General features: G+C 42.5%; 2 protein-coding genes and 1 long non-coding RNA gene across 5 annotated transcripts in view; 2 read left to right on the forward strand and 1 right to left on the reverse strand.

Annotated features, from left to right (window-relative positions):
- The first annotated feature begins 950 nt into the window (after window positions 1-950).
- Window positions 951-5,675, forward strand: LOC123989376 (trichohyalin-like). Its single transcript, XM_046290337.1, has 4 exons — window positions 951-1,302; window positions 1,468-1,575; window positions 1,801-2,031; window positions 2,670-5,675. Exons 1-4 carry the CDS (start codon window positions 1,264-1,266, stop codon window positions 4,623-4,625), a joined length of 2,334 nt encoding a protein of 777 aa, XP_046146293.1. The 5' UTR covers window positions 951-1,263; the 3' UTR covers window positions 4,626-5,675.
- LOC123989380 lies at window positions 3,772-10,683 on the reverse strand. The gene is made up of 3 exons (XR_006830557.1): window positions 9,738-10,683; window positions 8,789-8,928; window positions 3,772-6,326 (listed from the first exon to the last, which is right to left on the reverse strand). It is a non-coding gene; the product is annotated as an uncharacterized LOC123989380 (long non-coding RNA).
- LOC123989377 overlaps window positions 10,238-16,364 on the forward strand; it is a 7,359-nt gene continuing 1,232 nt past the window's right edge. The window contains exons 1-9 of one of the 3 annotated variants that reach the window (XM_046290338.1): window positions 10,238-10,465; window positions 10,922-11,100; window positions 12,226-12,330; window positions 12,477-12,626; window positions 12,850-13,079; window positions 14,545-14,920; window positions 15,136-15,377; window positions 15,911-16,086; window positions 16,298-16,364. The exon at window positions 16,298-16,364 is cut by the window's right edge and continues 1,232 nt beyond it. In XM_046290338.1, the coding sequence (XP_046146294.1) occupies window positions 12,855-13,079; window positions 14,545-14,920; window positions 15,136-15,377; window positions 15,911-16,086; window positions 16,298-16,364 (1,086 nt within the window). In that variant the 5' untranslated portion in view covers window positions 10,238-10,465; window positions 10,922-11,100; window positions 12,226-12,330; window positions 12,477-12,626; window positions 12,850-12,854. Of the gene's footprint in view, window positions 10,466-10,499; window positions 10,769-10,921; window positions 11,101-12,225; window positions 12,331-12,476; window positions 12,627-12,731; window positions 13,080-14,544; window positions 14,921-15,135; window positions 15,378-15,910; window positions 16,087-16,297 lie in introns of those variants that run through there. The other 2 variants (XM_046290340.1, XM_046290339.1) reach the window with 2 other exon arrangements.

Below are 16,364 nucleotides of genomic sequence, written 5' to 3' on the forward strand. Positions count from 1 at the left end.
CTACATTGAATTTACAACACATACAGTTTTTCTTATGAATACTGTCAGGACCCGGTTACGAACCCGGGTCTCCGGAGTGAGAAACAGTCACTTAACCAACTGAGCCACGAATAGTCGGCAGAACCCAGAAGATGAGGCAGACACAGCAGTACTTGAGACGGTGTATTTAATGAAGTAAAAAGTGAAGTTCTTCAGGAAAACATGTAACTCCACAACCTCAAAAGGAATCCTACAAGAACAAAGGTAATCCTCCAAGACAAAAAAAGGTAAATCCACAAGGTGGAAGGTAAAGCACAAAAACCCTCAAAAGATACTCAAAAAACAAACAAGAACAAAAAACAGAATTCCACAAGAGAGTCCACCGGGATCAACAGGAGTTCTCAGAGTACTAGGGCTGGGTGCTAACATACAAACACAGAGCAAAGAACAGAGGAAAACAAAGGGTTTAAATACAATCAGGGGAAACGAGGCACAGGTGCAAATAATAATGGGGATCAAGGGAAAACAAAAGGTCAAAAGGCACAATGGGGGCATCTAGTGACCAAAAACCGGAACAACCCTGGCCAAATCCTGACAAATACATGTCTTTCTTGTTGTCCCATAATTTTCACTTTGTAAAAATCAGTTAATGTCAAAGCAAAATTGAATATGAGGACGAACAAAGGTACTTTTTACATAGTCCTATGTGCATCCCAAATCAACCCTATAAAGTACATTATCAGCCCTGGTCAAAAGTTGTACACTATGTAGGGAATAGGGTCCCATCAGAGGACAGCCACTCATGATGCATCATGAACAGTAGCTGTGAAGTGATACACATTGCTACAGTGTGGTTTTTACTACGTTTATGAGCTTACTAGTACTAAATATACTGTATTTCAAACATAGAAGTGAATTAATTGGTTAATAGGCCTATGTGGCTCTAGTGATTTGTTGTCTGTCATGGTGGGTGTGGCTTCCCATGGCACCACATTACATCACAATTGTGATGTCATAAATGATTGTATTCTGGTATGATGACAGCCTAAAAGGTTTGCCATAGCATTACTGTCATATTACAGCAACACTTACAAGTTCAATTCATGGTCAAAATCATTGCTATATTTTGGATGGTTATTTTGGTGGTAAGTAGTTGTGACCACTTGTGATTTAGTGTGAAAAGGCCTACTTTGTGGCACAATTTAATTTAGATGATTTGAATAATATAATCATATTTTTAAGCCATATTGTATCTTTTTCAGGATTACTGTAATTGAAGGAACTATGGGAAAGTTCTCCTTTCCAAGGCTCATCATAAGAATGGTTAGAATATCTTTTCTCTCACCACCCCCATAGTCAAAACTCCAGTGATTTAAAATCATCACTTTGACATATAGGCCTATGAGCTTTTCTAAGATTGAAAATAACAAGCTTGTACCATGATAACCTCATTTCTGACTGCATGTTTGTCATCATTTTCATTTCTAGCCATGGGCAAATCGGACTGCACAGGATGATTTCTGCACAGGAACTACTGAACTTCACGGGCCCAGAACACACCAGCCTCACAACTCCTCACAACTCCCCAGCCTTAATGTAAGTCCCATCTGCAGGCTAAATCTACGACCCACTAAAGTGGTCCAGACTAATCATGTATGGCCAATCAGTGTAAACTTTGTACAAACTACGGCTTGATCTAGTGTCAACATGATACCTTATTGATATTCTATATCAATGAAATACAATGGAAGGCACATAATAATCCAATGAGTAAAATAAAATACACCATGTTCTATTCTCAATATCCCTACTGCCCCAAAGGTGTGTAGGCGGGACAAGGAGAACACCGATTCTATCCAGAAGAAGAGGAAAAAGAAGAGGCTAAATGAGAAGGGAACCCAGGTTGAACTAGGCATGCGGGAGGATATCCATGACCTTGACCTCGCCCATTGGAGATTGGCTAGAGAGACATGGAGAACTGAGCGAGGAAACATGAGGGAGATTAAGGCGCTGTATGGAGAAATATTTAGGCTGCACCAACTCTTGGAGGAGGTAACAAGAGCCCTTTTCTTTAATCAGACTTCCATATAAGTAGATATACTGTAGTTGCTTTAGATGTTCCCAATCCTGATACACAGAAAAGAGATCTAAATAGATAGAATAGTGAAATAAGAAGGCAAGAAAAATAACTGCACACTGGAAATATTCTGAGGAAGGTCTGAATTCTGCACTGGTAGTATTATTAAGAAGGTCAGAATTCTGCACTGGTAATATTATTAAGAAGGTCTGCATTCTGCACTTGTAGTATTATTAAGAAGGTCTGCATTCTGCACTGGTAGTATTCTTAAGAAGGTATAGAATCTGTACTGGTAGTATTCTGAGGAAGGTATGCATTCTGCACTGATAGTATTCTGAGGAAGGTCTGTGTTCTGCACTGGTAGTATTCTTAAGAAGGTCTGCATTCTGCAATGGTAGTATTCCTAGCAAGGTCTGCATTCTTAGAATAAAGTTGAAAAGGAATGGAAGAATTTCTGAATTTGAATGATTCCAAAAGTGTGGACTTTCCCATTTTCCTAATAGGCTAATACACAGTAATAAAACGTGATTTCTCTATGATATTTATTACCCATACACATGTAATTGTTTTAAGATAGTAATAACAATAACCATCAAGCTATGTCATCATACAGATTGGGGTGGATAAAGGGGTGATCAAGCAGCGCTCCACCTCCTCCATTATTTGTCCCGTCTCCCCGACACTGCCAGCTTTCCCCTGGTACAACCACCACAGGTACCTCGCCAACAGCCAATCGGAGCCTGACCAGCATGCTGCCGGCACCCAGAAGGACCCACCTAAGAAACACTCAATCTTTCCCCCTCTGGACACACAGAGCTGCACCTCCCCTGAAAAATGGCCTCATTCTCCGTCCAAGACATCACACCCACACGCTTCACACCGATTTGCTGTCCCGTCCCACCTCCTGGCTTCCGGCCCTCCTGCCCGGATGAGACAGACCCATCTGCAGGTCCACCCCAGGTCCCCATTGACTGGCCAGGCAAAGGTCAAGGATGAGGTTAAGAGGCCAGAGACTGCATCGTCTGAGGAATTGTCTGAGGAAGTTCAACGGAGAGGAGCAGAAATTGCAAGCATGTATAAAGCACAGCTGAAAGAGAGGATGGCCCAAAAGAGAAAGGAAGAGATTCTGAAGAAAATGGCAAACAGCGATGACAAGAACGATGACACTGAGGCCTCCTGCTCCTCTGCAGTAAAACGATCTAATACCCCTGCCACAGCCCCAGAGCGCCCGGCAAGCCCAGAGGCCACGCCAGTGGCCGCCCGAGAGGACACTCAGGAGGACACCCAGCAGGACCTGGCAGAGGTTGTGAATGTGCTCAAGAGGAAATCATCTGATCTATACCTGCCTGACGAGGTTTGTGAGGAGTCACTCACATGGAAATCCATTTACGAGGAGCTGTGCCCGCTCGCTCACAGAGTGAACACAGAAGCTGACTACATCAAGGCGCTCCGCGTCATCACTGAGAATGCTGTGACTCCCTCGTGCTCGTCTGAGGATGATGTATCTCAGAGTGTGAGTGAGGACACAAGTCAGGAGGGGAGTAGTGAAAGTGAGGAGAGCATGAGTGGACAACAGCAGAGATGTCTACACAGGGATCCTTATGGTAAGAGGGACAGGAAGGAGATTGATAGTGGTAAAATGGAAGGGAGATTTGCAACCGCCAATGCAATGTCTATGATGGCGAGCCGAGGGATAGAAGAACTTAATTCCATGAGCTACGCAGACAGGATCAAATATTTCAAGTATGAGGCTAAGAGAAATGAAGAGATGATGAAGATTGAAAGGAGGAAGGAAAAAGCCAGGGACGAAGAGCTCAAAAAGTGGGAAAAGAGGCAGAAGAAATTGAATGAGGAGGAAAGGAAAAGGACAGAAAATATGGAAAAAAACAAGTTAGAGGAGCAGAGGAAAAGGGAGAAGGCAGAGATGAAACTAAAGATTGAACATGAGAAAAAGAGACAAGAACAAGAGAAAAAGAGAGAGAAAAAAGAAAGAAAGCAGCAGGAGATGCAACAAAAGGCCCGTGCAAAAGAAGAGAAAAAGAGGGCAGAGGAAGAGAAAAAGATGGAGAAACAGAGAATGGAGGAGGAGAGGAACAGGGAAAAGGAGAGAATGAAGGTGTTGGAGATGCAGCAAAAGGCACGAGAGAAAGAAGAGAAGAGGAGGAAAGAGGAACAGAAAAGGAGATTGAAGATACAGCAGGAACAAGAGAAGGAGGAACAGAAAAGGCAGACAAGGATACGGGACGAGGATAAGAAGAGAGCAGAGCTTCAAAGAATAAAAGATCACGAGGCCAGGTTCAAAATGGAGATGGAGAAACTGTATGAGAGAGAAGAGAGGAATGCACAGATTGAAAGAGAAAAGAGGCGTGCGCTGTGTCAGAAAAAAGGACAGACACAGAGAGCAAAACAGGTGGTGGCATACGAGGTCACAGCGTCTACATCTGACGCCTCTGTGCGGAGGGAAGAGAGGGAGCAACGTCCAGAGACCGCTCACGCACAGTCTGCAAAGAGGAGAACAAGGAAGAAGCAGAAGAAAGCGGCGGACGAGGCATCGACAACTTTTCAGTAGATGACAAAAGAAAGGGAGCAGACAAAAGAAGAAATGTACAAGTCAATGCTCCTAGTTATGTTGATAGATGTAAATAAACAACAAATTAGTTTGTTTTAAAGAGTAAAAACAATCAAAAAAATGAGAAAATAAGCAAAAGGAGGAACAAATTATAAGGAAGCCAGGCCTGAGGGTGAAGAGGAGGAAACATGAGAGACCAGAGTGGTTTATCAGGAGGGAAGTAGGAGATATAGAATTCAAGTTCTGATGGACAGAATCATGAAGGACCATGGGATAAAAGGTAAATGAGATTAGCAGTAAAGAAGAGCGGAGTGGATCAAAAGAAAGTTATGGAAAACACAAGGAGGGAGGCAAGATAAACAGAGACCCAGAGAAAAGAGGTGAAAACACTAAGAGTAATAGAGAGGAGATTGAATTAGATTTCTGATGGACATATGGCCAAAATAAATATCTCAATAACTAAGGATTAGCAGATAAGGAGAAGACCAAGAGCACAGGAAAAATAACCAACAGACGTCAAAAAGAAAGGAAGTCTGCCTCTTCTACTTCTCTTTTAAAGTTGCTTTGGTTTCCTTTTGTCCTCTTTCTAAGCCTGTTCAAGTCTCAGATAGATGAAAAGAGCAGCCAAAGAAACAGATCTGTTGAAGCATCAATTGGAAAGGATGGGAGGGTTGGAGGAGGAGCACAGCTGGATGACTACATTAGGTAAGTGTTTACTATCAAAGCCTGTTCTCTGTAGACAACTGTATTAGTGTTGACAGAAGTATGTTTAGGTAATGTTGTTCAACTCAAACACTACAATTCCTGATCTCATGTGATTATTCACCTCAAGTGAGTGGGCTTTCAGATGTTTTTTTTCCTGAAACAGATTGTGGCATATGAGGTCTCTTTATCTGCTGAAGCATCAATAGGAAAGGATGAAAGGGAGGGAGGCAGGAAGAGGAAAACACAGAAGAGCAGATGAGGTAAGTGCTTGGGCTTGTGATGAGAGGATAGGGGCTCCACAACTGGGGTTAATGATTGAACATTTTCAGACTAATGTATAACTGTGAATCCCATTCGTTCAATATCTGTTTGATTAATTCCTGACGGGATAATTGTTTTACAGGAGCACTCTATGTTCTGCTTCCATGTGTATTGACAGCATTGCTTTCATGTGCTGCTGGAGGACACCATGGAGGAAGAGGGAGAGGGTCTATGATAGGCAGTTTGCCATGGCCCTAAATGGGCCTTTGAATGTTAATTCTTCCTGCTTCATATCATACAACTTTACAATAAAAATGAATTGCAAGCATCAGCCTCTTCTGTTTGAGTGTGATCAGTTCAGTAGTAGTAAGATTGGTGTAAACCCAAGGAATATTCTGGCAGTAGTGTTCAGTTGGTATAAAATAGTGTGATAAGAAATGATCAACATCTTATGAAAACAATATGGAGAAAGAAATATCAAAAGAAGTGTTACATTTACTTTGTAATTACAATTTTTCCCCTCATAGAGAACGATGTCCTTGTTGTGCGCACACACACCCACAGAGAGTTAGTCATTGTTTCCCTGAGTCATCAGACCCTGGTGAAGGTTTCTTTGCATCTTGAGCAGTCTGTGTTGTATCCTTGCCGGACTCCTCTATAACAATCTCGAAGGCCGCCTCTTCTTCTCCCCTCTTCACTTTCTCCCCTTTCGCTGCAAGGATTTCCTCAATGTTCCTGTCGGAAAAATAACCAACATGAATAATAAAAAAGAATGATTCAGGAATAATACTCATCTTAAGGAGGCTACACACTTCATGCAAACAGAGCAAAGGAGCATCGTATATAGTTTGTTCTAAATCTCAAATACCTTGAACTGTGTGAGAAAATGATGCTGCGTTTGCGTGAAGTGTGTAGGGCCCTTTAGTCCACACAAACCTTACAACCTATTAATACAGGATTCACTTATGATTCACTATGACTGCAGTTCCATTTCTCTTCTGTGCATATCACTATCAATAGGGATAATACTTATCCTTGTAACACAGTCGTGGCCAAAGGTTTTGAGAATGACACAAATATTCATTTCCACAAAGTTTGCTGCTTCAGTGTCTTTAGATATTTTTGTCAGATGTTACTATGGAATACTGAAGTATAATTACAAGCATTTCATAAGTGTCAAATACTTTTGACAATTGCATGAAGTTGATGCAATGAGTCAATATTTGCAGTGTTAACCCTTCTTTTTCAAGACCTCTGCAATCCACCCTGGCATACTGTCAATTAACTTCTGGGCCACATCCTGACTGTTGGCAGCCCATTCTTGCATAATCAATGCTCAGAGTTTGTCAGAATGTGTTTCTTTGTTTGTCCACCCGCCTCTTGAGGATTGACCACAAGTTCTAAATGGGATTAAAGTATGGGGAGTTTCCTGGCCATGGACCCAAAATATCGATGTTTGTTCCCCGAGCCACTTAGTTATCACTTTTGCCTTATGGCAAGGCCCTCCATTATGCTGGAAAAGGCATTGGTCGTCAGCAAACTGTTCCTAGATGGTGGGAGAAGTTGCTCTCGGAGGATGTGTTGGTACCATTCTTTATTTATGGCTGTGCTCTTAGGCAAAATTGTGAGTGAGCCCACTCCCTTGGCTGAGAAGCAACCCCACACATGAATGGTCTCAGGATGCTTTAATGTTAGCATGACACAGGACTGATGGTAGCGCCCACCTTGTCTTCTCCGGACAAGCTTTTTTCCGTATTCCCCAAACAATCGGAAAGGGGATTGATCAGAGGAAATGACTTTACCCCAGTTCTCAGCAGTCCACTTGCACGCACACCTGCCTGCTGCCATTCCTGAGCAAGCTCTGTACTGGTGGTGCCCCGATCCCACAGCTGAATCTACTTTAGGAGACGGTCCAGGGGCTTGCTGGACTTTCTCTGGGGGCCCTGAAGCCTTCTTCACAACAATTGAACTGCTCTCCTTGAAGTTCTTAATGATCCAATAAATGGTTGATCTTACTGGCAACAATATCCTTGCCTGTGAAGCCCTTTTTGTGCAAAGCAATGATGACAGCACGTGTTTCCTTGCAGGTAACCATGGTCAACAAAGGAAGAACAATTTTTATTTTTTATTTATTTCACCTTTATTTAACCAGGTAGGCTAGTTGAGAACAAGTTCTCATTTGCAACTGCGACCTGGCCAAAATAAAGCACAGCAGTGTGAACAGACAACACAGAGTTACACATGGAGTAAACAATTCACAAGTCAATAACACAGTAGAAAAAAATGGGCAGTCTATATACAAAAGGCATGAGGAGGTAGGAGAATAATACAATTTTGCAGATTAACACTGGAGTGATAAATGATCAGATGGTCATGTACAGGTAGAGATATTGGTGTGCAAAAGAGCAGAAAGTAAATAAATAAAAAACAGTATAAAAACAGTATGGGAATGAGGTAGGTGAAAATGGGTGGGCTATTTACCAATAGACTATGTACAGCTGCAGCGATCGGTTAGCTGCTCAGATAGCTGATGTTTGAAGTTGGTGAGGGAGATAAAAGTCTCCAACTTCAGCGATTTTTGCAGTTCGTTCCAGTCACAGGCAGCAGAGTACTGGAACGAAAGGTGGCCAAATGAGGTGTTGGCTTTAGGGATGATCAGTGAGATACACCTGCTGGAGCGCGTGCTACGGATGGGTGTTGCCATCGTGACCAGTGAACTGAGATAAGGCGGAGCTTTACCTAGCATGGACTTGTAGATGACCTGGAGCCAGTGGGTCTGGCGACGAATATGAAGTGATGATTCCAAGCACTACCCTCCTTTTGAAGCTTCCAGTCTGTTATTCAAACTCAATCAGCACGACAGAGTGATCGCCAGCCTTGTCCTCGTCAACACTCCCACCCGTGTTAACGAGAGAATCACTGACATGTCAACTGGTCCTTTTGTGGCAGGGCTGAAATGCAGTGGAAATGTTTTTGGGGGATTCAGTTCATTTGCATGGCAAAGAGGGACTTTGCAATTAATTGCAACTCATCTGATCACTATTCATAACATTCTGGAGTATATGCAAATTGCCATCATACAAACTGAGGCAGCAGACTTTGTGAAAAATAATATGTGTCATTCTCAAAACCTTTGGCCACAACTGTAGAATGCATGCATGTAAAATGTTCAGACCTATATTAACTTGGCTACCAACCTCTTTCCCTTCAGATCAGAGAACCAACCCAAGTTGTCAGCAATAATGTGGTGTTTTTCACATCCTGGGCAGGTCACTAGGACAACACCTTTATGATAGGCTACCTTGGATATCCTCTTTGTTGACCTGGTTGAGCACACCTGCATACAGATCATTTACAGTCAAATAATGATACAGTTCATTAGAAGAGTCTGGGTGAATCTGAACTTTATAAAACTATCCATATAATCGTATTCATTATTATCTAAAAGGCAAAACTGATCTTTTCAGTTTGCTGCAGCAAGAGACAGAAACAAGCTGCAAATAAACACTCAACCTGGACAGTTTGATCTCAATCTCTTCATTCAAAGACTCAATCATGGACACTCTTACTGACAGTTGTGGCTGCTTTGCGTGATGTATTGTTATTGCGATGTGTGTTTTGTCCTATATTTATATATATATATATATGTAATGACAAAGGCAGGGAGCAGGTCTCGAACAATTGACCTTCTAACCCGAAGTCCAGCACGCTATCGTCCAGCACGCTCGTGCGGCAGAGTCGATTTCCGCGCTTAAAAACCCAGGGTCGTTACAATATATATAAATATATAAATAAATATAGGACAAAACCCACATCACAATGACAATACATGTACATTTTCATATATATATATATATATATATATATATATATATATTTTTATCACAGCAGAAGGTATTTTGCCTTTTGGTAGGCGGTCATTGTAAATAAGAATGTGTTCTTAACTGACTTGCCAAGTTAAATAAAAATAAATACAAAATAAAAATCCATCACACTCCTACTCTGAGATGTTTTGTGGATACGGGCCCTGAGTACCAGTGTTTTGATCACCTCACCAACCAAATCTTGATTGCCAAATCATGCTACGACTGTCACTGTAGAAACATGATGTAAAAAATAACTTCCATTTAAAATCTCATCCATTACCTTGCATGTGTAAACCAAGTGGTAATGCGTTGAATGAATCTTCCCAATAGAATCGCTGCAGACGTGTGTTGTGGTAGAGAATTTATGTAGAGGTACGTCTCTTCGATACTGCCTGAAAGCTACTGGCAAAGTCGGACCACTGCTGTGTCTTGACTGTGAAGAGGACCATTGACTGGTCCCTGATGCAAGCGGTTGTACGTGCAGTAATCTTGTCCTTGATAACTGAGTCCATGATCTCGACAAAGTATAACTTGTATGCCAAAATATACGATTCGTAACCCGGATTGTATTCTGTTGAAACATTGAGGAAAATTGTTACGAAAATATTTTAAATTCGGTACCGTCAAGCGTGTTGTCCTCAACGTGATTGAGTCGCAATCTAATGACGTGTAAGAAAATGGTTGATTGGTTTCGAATAGAAGCCAATCGTTTGTTTCCATTTTAGTGACGGAATTCGCATTACACCAATGAGAAACCACCATTTTAAGAAGGCGGGTCCATTGATCCGCACGTGAACCAATTAAATAATCGCAAACATTACCGCTTTAGTTTAGCTAGCGACATTTTTTGAATGTTTATATGTATTGGTAACAGATTATAAATAAAAATGAGCGACGAAGCTGTATTTGAAACAATTGAAGAGGTCAATAAGCATATCTCACACGTGGAAGAGTCAACCTGTGTGAAATATATTTCTTACCGTGTGGACAAGCGATTCAATGACCAAGGTAAACTAGCTCTTGACGTTAGCCAAAGAGTGTGCTGCCTGTAGGAAACGTGCATTGATCAAGCTGCAGAATGCGCAAACAATCACCAGAGTAACATGGCTATCTTTCAGCAGTTCCATACTACTTAGCTACCTACATTGATTGATTAATAATCTTATGTAGTGATGTAACCTCCACAAACTACTGGTGTATTCATTAGTCGGATTCGATTGCAAACGTTTGTGTTGCATTTTGCAACGGAACATTTTACTCCAAACAAAACGCTTTGCAACGAAAACGTAGTTTTCTATTGGACACATTCAGGTAAGTCCCTCCCCGTTTTAGTTCTGTTTGGTTCTTAGAATGTAAACGGCTTCCGTTGACAAAACGTTTTGCAACAGAAAATGTTTCGCTGCAAATCAAACTAACCAATACACCTCTGGACTCATGGCTCTTTCAATGTGTTCTGCTAAACAGGTTGGAAACCACAGGACCACAAGAACCGGTTATACTGGGAATGGAAGTACGGCAAGGGTACTCCCTGTATCCCCTTTGACAGAGTACCCTTCATGTTCATCGGACACAAACTGATGGGATGCCACAGGGGCCGGGCAAAGTGTGGATTCAAGAAGAGGCAGGAACTTGAGGATCAAAGGGTGCTACTATCTATGATATTCTGAAATGGTTCAAGTGTTCCATGTAAGCTACAGATTGTTACACCAGATAATGTGATGAACAAAATATTTTTGCTATCCATTACTGGGCGTTACAGGTTAGATACTGTTTGGTGTAGCACAGAGAATTTTCCTCCAACCTTATATTGGCAATGCTGTCTAGGTCCTTAAATATTTGGTTAGATCACATTATCAGGTGTAACAATCTGTAGCTAGGATGTATTTTTCATCTAGACCTGAAACGAATTCATTAGGGCACTGTGGAAAAGCGTTAAAAATCATTGTGCAACTGAAAATGTAAAGGACCTTTCTTATTGGAGTAAAGGTTGTCCCTCCCTATTTAATTACATTTTCTTCCATATGGTGCCTAATGAATAAGACCCTGGTTCCATCAATGCTTCTAGGTAGTTGAGGTTCACAACCAATCTCAACAATTCCATTCTTACCTACCACTCATTTTCTCAAATCTTCAAAAAGTTCTACAGCTGCACCATTGAGAGCATCCTGACTGGATGCATCACAGCTTGGTATGGCATCAGCTTTGTATCCGACCACAAGGCGCTACAGAGGGTAGTGCGTACGGCCCAGTACATCACTGGAGCAGTGCTACCTGCCATCCAGGACCTCTATACCAGGCAGTGTCAGAAGAAGCCCCTAAAAATGATCAGACTCCAGCCACCCATGCCATAGACTGTTCTCTCTGCTACAGCACGGCAAGCGGTACCGATGCAACAAGTCTTGAACCAACAGGACCCTGAACCACGTCTACCTCCAAGCCTTGACTGCTAAATAGTTAATCAAATAGCTACCCGGACTATCTGCATTGACCCTTTGACTCATCACATACGCTGATGCTACTGTTTATCTATCCTGTTGGCTAGTCACTTTACCTCTACCTATATGTACATATCTACCTCAATAACCTTGCACATCGACACAGGTACACCGTGTATATAGCAAAGTTATTGTTACTCATTGTGTATTCATTCCTTGTTATTGTTTTTCTGTTATTTTACTTTGTTGTTGCGAAGGGCCTGTAAGCATGTCACTTTTACACCAGTTGTTTACTAAGCATGTGACAATTAACATTTGATTTGGATATTTCAGGAAAAAGATGGCAAGGAAAAAAGAAACCTGTTGCTGAAAACCAAGAAAGTAGCATGCCCTGCTGTGTTCACAATCAGCCGCATTGTGAAGTTCCCTGGATTCAAGGTAAGGGTGAAACTGTGTTTATGTTTATATATGTTTATTATGTAACTCCAGTGACCGTGCACCACAGTCAACATTAGAATGCACATCAGACTAATATACATAATTATATCTGTGTGTGTGTGTGCGCTCGCTCCATACTGCATCAGTTGGAGAAGGACACATCACGGTTGAGGAGGGTCATGTCTATTTCCATCAAACAAGCTCTCCAGACAGACCCAGCCTCAGTGCAGTGGAAGATACAGTATTTCCTCAAAATACCCAGTGTCACTGACCACAAGGGCCATCCTATTGGAAAGGTATTACTATGTTATTACTATACTATGACCATGGGATCTATTGCATTACTCTCTTTAGGCTACATAATTAGTATCTGTATGTCTGTTCGGTACACAGATGTAATAAAACCTTGATCTCTTAAAATTCCCTGTGGAATACAAGTATCTGACCCTGTAACAGTGGTTAGGGGTATTTTCTCCCTACTTAACAAAAGCCACTCCCTCGTCGTTCCCTCGGGTGCAGATCAGATGGACGACAGGGTCAAAGGTTACATCCGAGCGTTGGTGCAGCAGGGGGTGAGGAAGGTGAAGGAGGTAAAGAACCAGATGGTCCAGTACGTGCGGACGGAGCTGTTCCAAGACACGACCCCGCCGCTGAGGCGCTTCTTCCCCACAGAGAAAACCATCCATGCCGTCATGGCTCAGGTCATCGCGGAGGAACACTACAGCAAAATAGACCTGGTCAACCTGCTGGTGAGAAGGCTGTGCAGCACTATCATTCCCACCTATTCATCAGATATTTGGATTGTCTTCTGAGATAAGGCCATTGGGGCTGGTGGTGTTAGCTGTATGTTTTCACTGCAATTCATTAACAGTTTATGCATGTCACCCACCTTCTTTGAAACACTTGTTTAAAGGGGCATTTTACTCACTATTGTTTCATTAGTCTTTTTGATATAGTCCCAAAACATTCTGCATGTTAACATTCATGCTTTCAGTATATATTGCTTTCAGTATCCTGATGCCCAAAATCAAGCAAGTGAATATGTTGGGTAAGGATAAACCGACAGTTGTGCTGAGCACATGAGGCATTCATACATTATATTCTTCTAGAATCAATGGGTAAATATCAAGAATTGAAATGACAATTGAATAGCTTCCCAAATCCCAGTCTGTAGCTTTCAGTTTGGATGATTGTGTGTTAGTGCCTGTTTCTGTGCATGATAGAAAGACTTGACAAGGCTTTATCATACAATTCAGGAACGCACATGCAGAGTTTTCCATGGATTCAAGAAAAATGAAAATTCATAACATCTTTGTGGTGCGTTATCCTTACATGGGAAGAGCAGAAAGCCACTGAAAATGTTTGTCATCAGCCCAGATCCTGGAGTCTTTCCAGAGACTCCTTTTTCCACCAACAAAGGTTGTGTTTACTAATCGATCTTTACACATCAGATCTTTTTCAGAACTGATCTGATTGGTCAAAAGACCAATTAGTGAAAAAAAAGATTAGAACTGGGCTGCCTGTCTAAACGCAGTCACTGAATTGGATACATAGTCATTGCCACCATTGCGATTGTATTTATATTTTTGTAATTTAGCAGACGTTCTCATCCAGAGTGACTTACATGAGCAATTAGGGTAAAGTGCCTTGCTCAAAGGGCACAGACAGATTTTTCACCTAGTCGGCTGATTCTAACCGGAAACCTTTCTATTACTGGCCCAACGCTATTAACCGCTAGGCTACCTGCCACCCTACTTGTTGACAGTAGATGCTGGCCATTATGTAAATCTACAACAACTGGGTTGAGTGGTGTCATTCTCTCGGACCCCAACACTCTCTCCCTGAGCCCATTACCCAGACAGAACAGCAACACCAGCAAAGCTAAAGCACCCCTCATTCTGGAACTGCTTTTTAGAAAGTATGTAGTCTGAAACTTCTACACACTTGTTGTGGTGAATGAATACATGTGTGTGATGTAACAGAGCACAGATAAATATTACTCCATGACACGCCATTGGGGTTGTTTAAGTTCATGGGAATATCATTGCTGTGGTTTAGAATAAGACAGACATGTTATAGCAAAAGTCAAGGTGCACAACCATATATAAAGCTCACGCTGGCGCAAAAAGGAGTTTGGTTAGCACTGAAATAATTGAAAGGACGCAAAAGTTTCACCTCAGCTATTAATCATAACAACCCCCCCCCTCCTCTTAGACCTTGGCAGAGAATTGGAAGGCAGAAGCTCCTAGAATCAACTTCCTGCTTAGGGTTCAATCAGAGGTCGAGAACCTGTTGCTCTGCTACCAGACGGACTGGCAGCGGCGGCTGCTTCGGCAGTATGGCAAGGAGGTGTGCTTCCTGGACGCGGCCTATAAGAGGACGCGCTTCCCCCTGCCACTCTTCTTCCTGTGCGTGCGCACCAATGTGAGCGTGGCGCCGGTGGGCCTGTTTGTCGTGCAGTCGAGGAGCGCCGAAGCCTTGGGGGAGGCGCTGGGGGTGTTCAGGCAGTGGAACCGGGGCTGGAGCCCAGCCTACATCCTCACTGAACACTGCCCTGTGGAGATGAAGGCGGTGGAGGCAGCATTCACAGGTGAACAGTGGTGAGGTTTTAATGTTAGCTATGAGGTGGGAAAAGCAAGTTAGCTTCATAATGTGCTCTCAGCACTGTTGGCTGTGAGTTTCAGGATTTTCTTTTGAAAAGACCTGTTGGTCAAGAACATGTTTAATCTGTTACAATCTCTAAATACTAGAACATTAGGGGGTTAGAATTAGCTAATTACGGACTGTTTCTCATTCCAATCTCAGGTGCTCAGGCAGTCTTCAGCGATCACCTGCGGGAGAGGACCTGGACCAAGTGGCTGAGCAACCGGTCCCGAGCCATCACCAACCAGGAGGGGATCTTTGATATGATGAAGGCCATCGCTGGTGCCCTTACCAGAGAGCAACACCAGGGGGCAGTGGAACTACTACAGCAGAGCCCCATCTGGTTGGAAAAGAGACAACTTTTCAAGAACTGGTTCACTAACAAGTGGCTGTCAGAGGAGAAGGTTTGTAGTGCACATGTCAATTACTGAAATCATAGGGGCAATGGGGTCCGGTCCTGGACCTGCTGTGTCATAACCTGCGTATTAATGAAGGTCAGGGTGGTAAGACAGAAAGCAGATCTTAGACTTGTGCTTAGAGGTACGTTCATCCTGTTTAAACCACACCTCTATGTAGACAGTCTGTAGAAGTAACAGTAGCAAGTGTGTTATGTTTTTGCTAGCTGAATCCGTGATACAGTATCTAGCTATAGATCCATAATTTTACCTTTATTTAACCAGGCAAGTCAGTTCAGAACAAATTCTTATTTTCAATGACTGCCTAGGAACAGTGGGTTAACTGCCTGTTCAGGGGAAGAACGACAGATTTGTACCTTGTCGGCTCGGGGGTTTGAACTTGCAACCTTCCGGTTAGTAGTCTAGCGCTCTAACCACTAGGCTACCCTGCCGCCCCATAATATGCTAGCTGTAGGTCCATAATGTGCATCCTAGTCTAATGATGGCGCATACAGAGTTAGCTCTTGTTTTTGTTCATTCAGAGATGGGCGAACGCTGTGAGGGTTGATATTGTCAACTTTGTGTCTATGGTGAACGGAGGTCTGGAAATGCAGAGCGACTTTTTCACACATAATAACATGAAGGTCCATAAAAAAGACACCCTGAGCCAAATGCTACAGTTTCTTGTTGATGACTACTTCCCACAGATGCACCAAAGGTAAGTTCGTTTTAGAATAGGATTCAATGTCATTTAGAATAGTATTCGCTGTCAGTGGTCTTCTGTTGAGATATCTGCAAAATTTATGGAAGATAAACACTATAATTTACAGTTCTTATCTTCTCCATTGGGGTTAAACTTTTATTTTGGAGTGTAATGTAAGTGTTGATGTTTGGTCAGTCTAAACCTGCTACACTCCCTGAATCTCCAGGTACACAGACCTCAACAGCCAGTCCTCTGGCGAGTACAACCTCAACCCCACTGTGCCTCCGTTCCTG

This window comes from Oncorhynchus gorbuscha, linkage group LG11 (genome assembly GCF_021184085.1).
Source record: "Oncorhynchus gorbuscha isolate QuinsamMale2020 ecotype Even-year linkage group LG11, OgorEven_v1.0, whole genome shotgun sequence".
NCBI lineage: Eukaryota > Metazoa > Chordata > Actinopteri > Salmoniformes > Salmonidae > Oncorhynchus > Oncorhynchus gorbuscha.

Coding starts and splice junctions, on each gene's coding strand:
- LOC123989376 (XM_046290337.1), top strand. CDS start 1,264: ATGGGAAAGTTCTCCTTTCCAAGGCTCATCATAAGAATG. Junction 1,303..1,467: donor CAAGGCTCATCATAAGAATG/GTTAGAATATCT, acceptor TTTCATTTCTAG/CCATGGGCAAATCGGACTGC. Junction 1,576..1,800: donor CACAACTCCCCAGCCTTAAT/GTAAGTCCCATC, acceptor ACTGCCCCAAAG/GTGTGTAGGCGGGACAAGGA.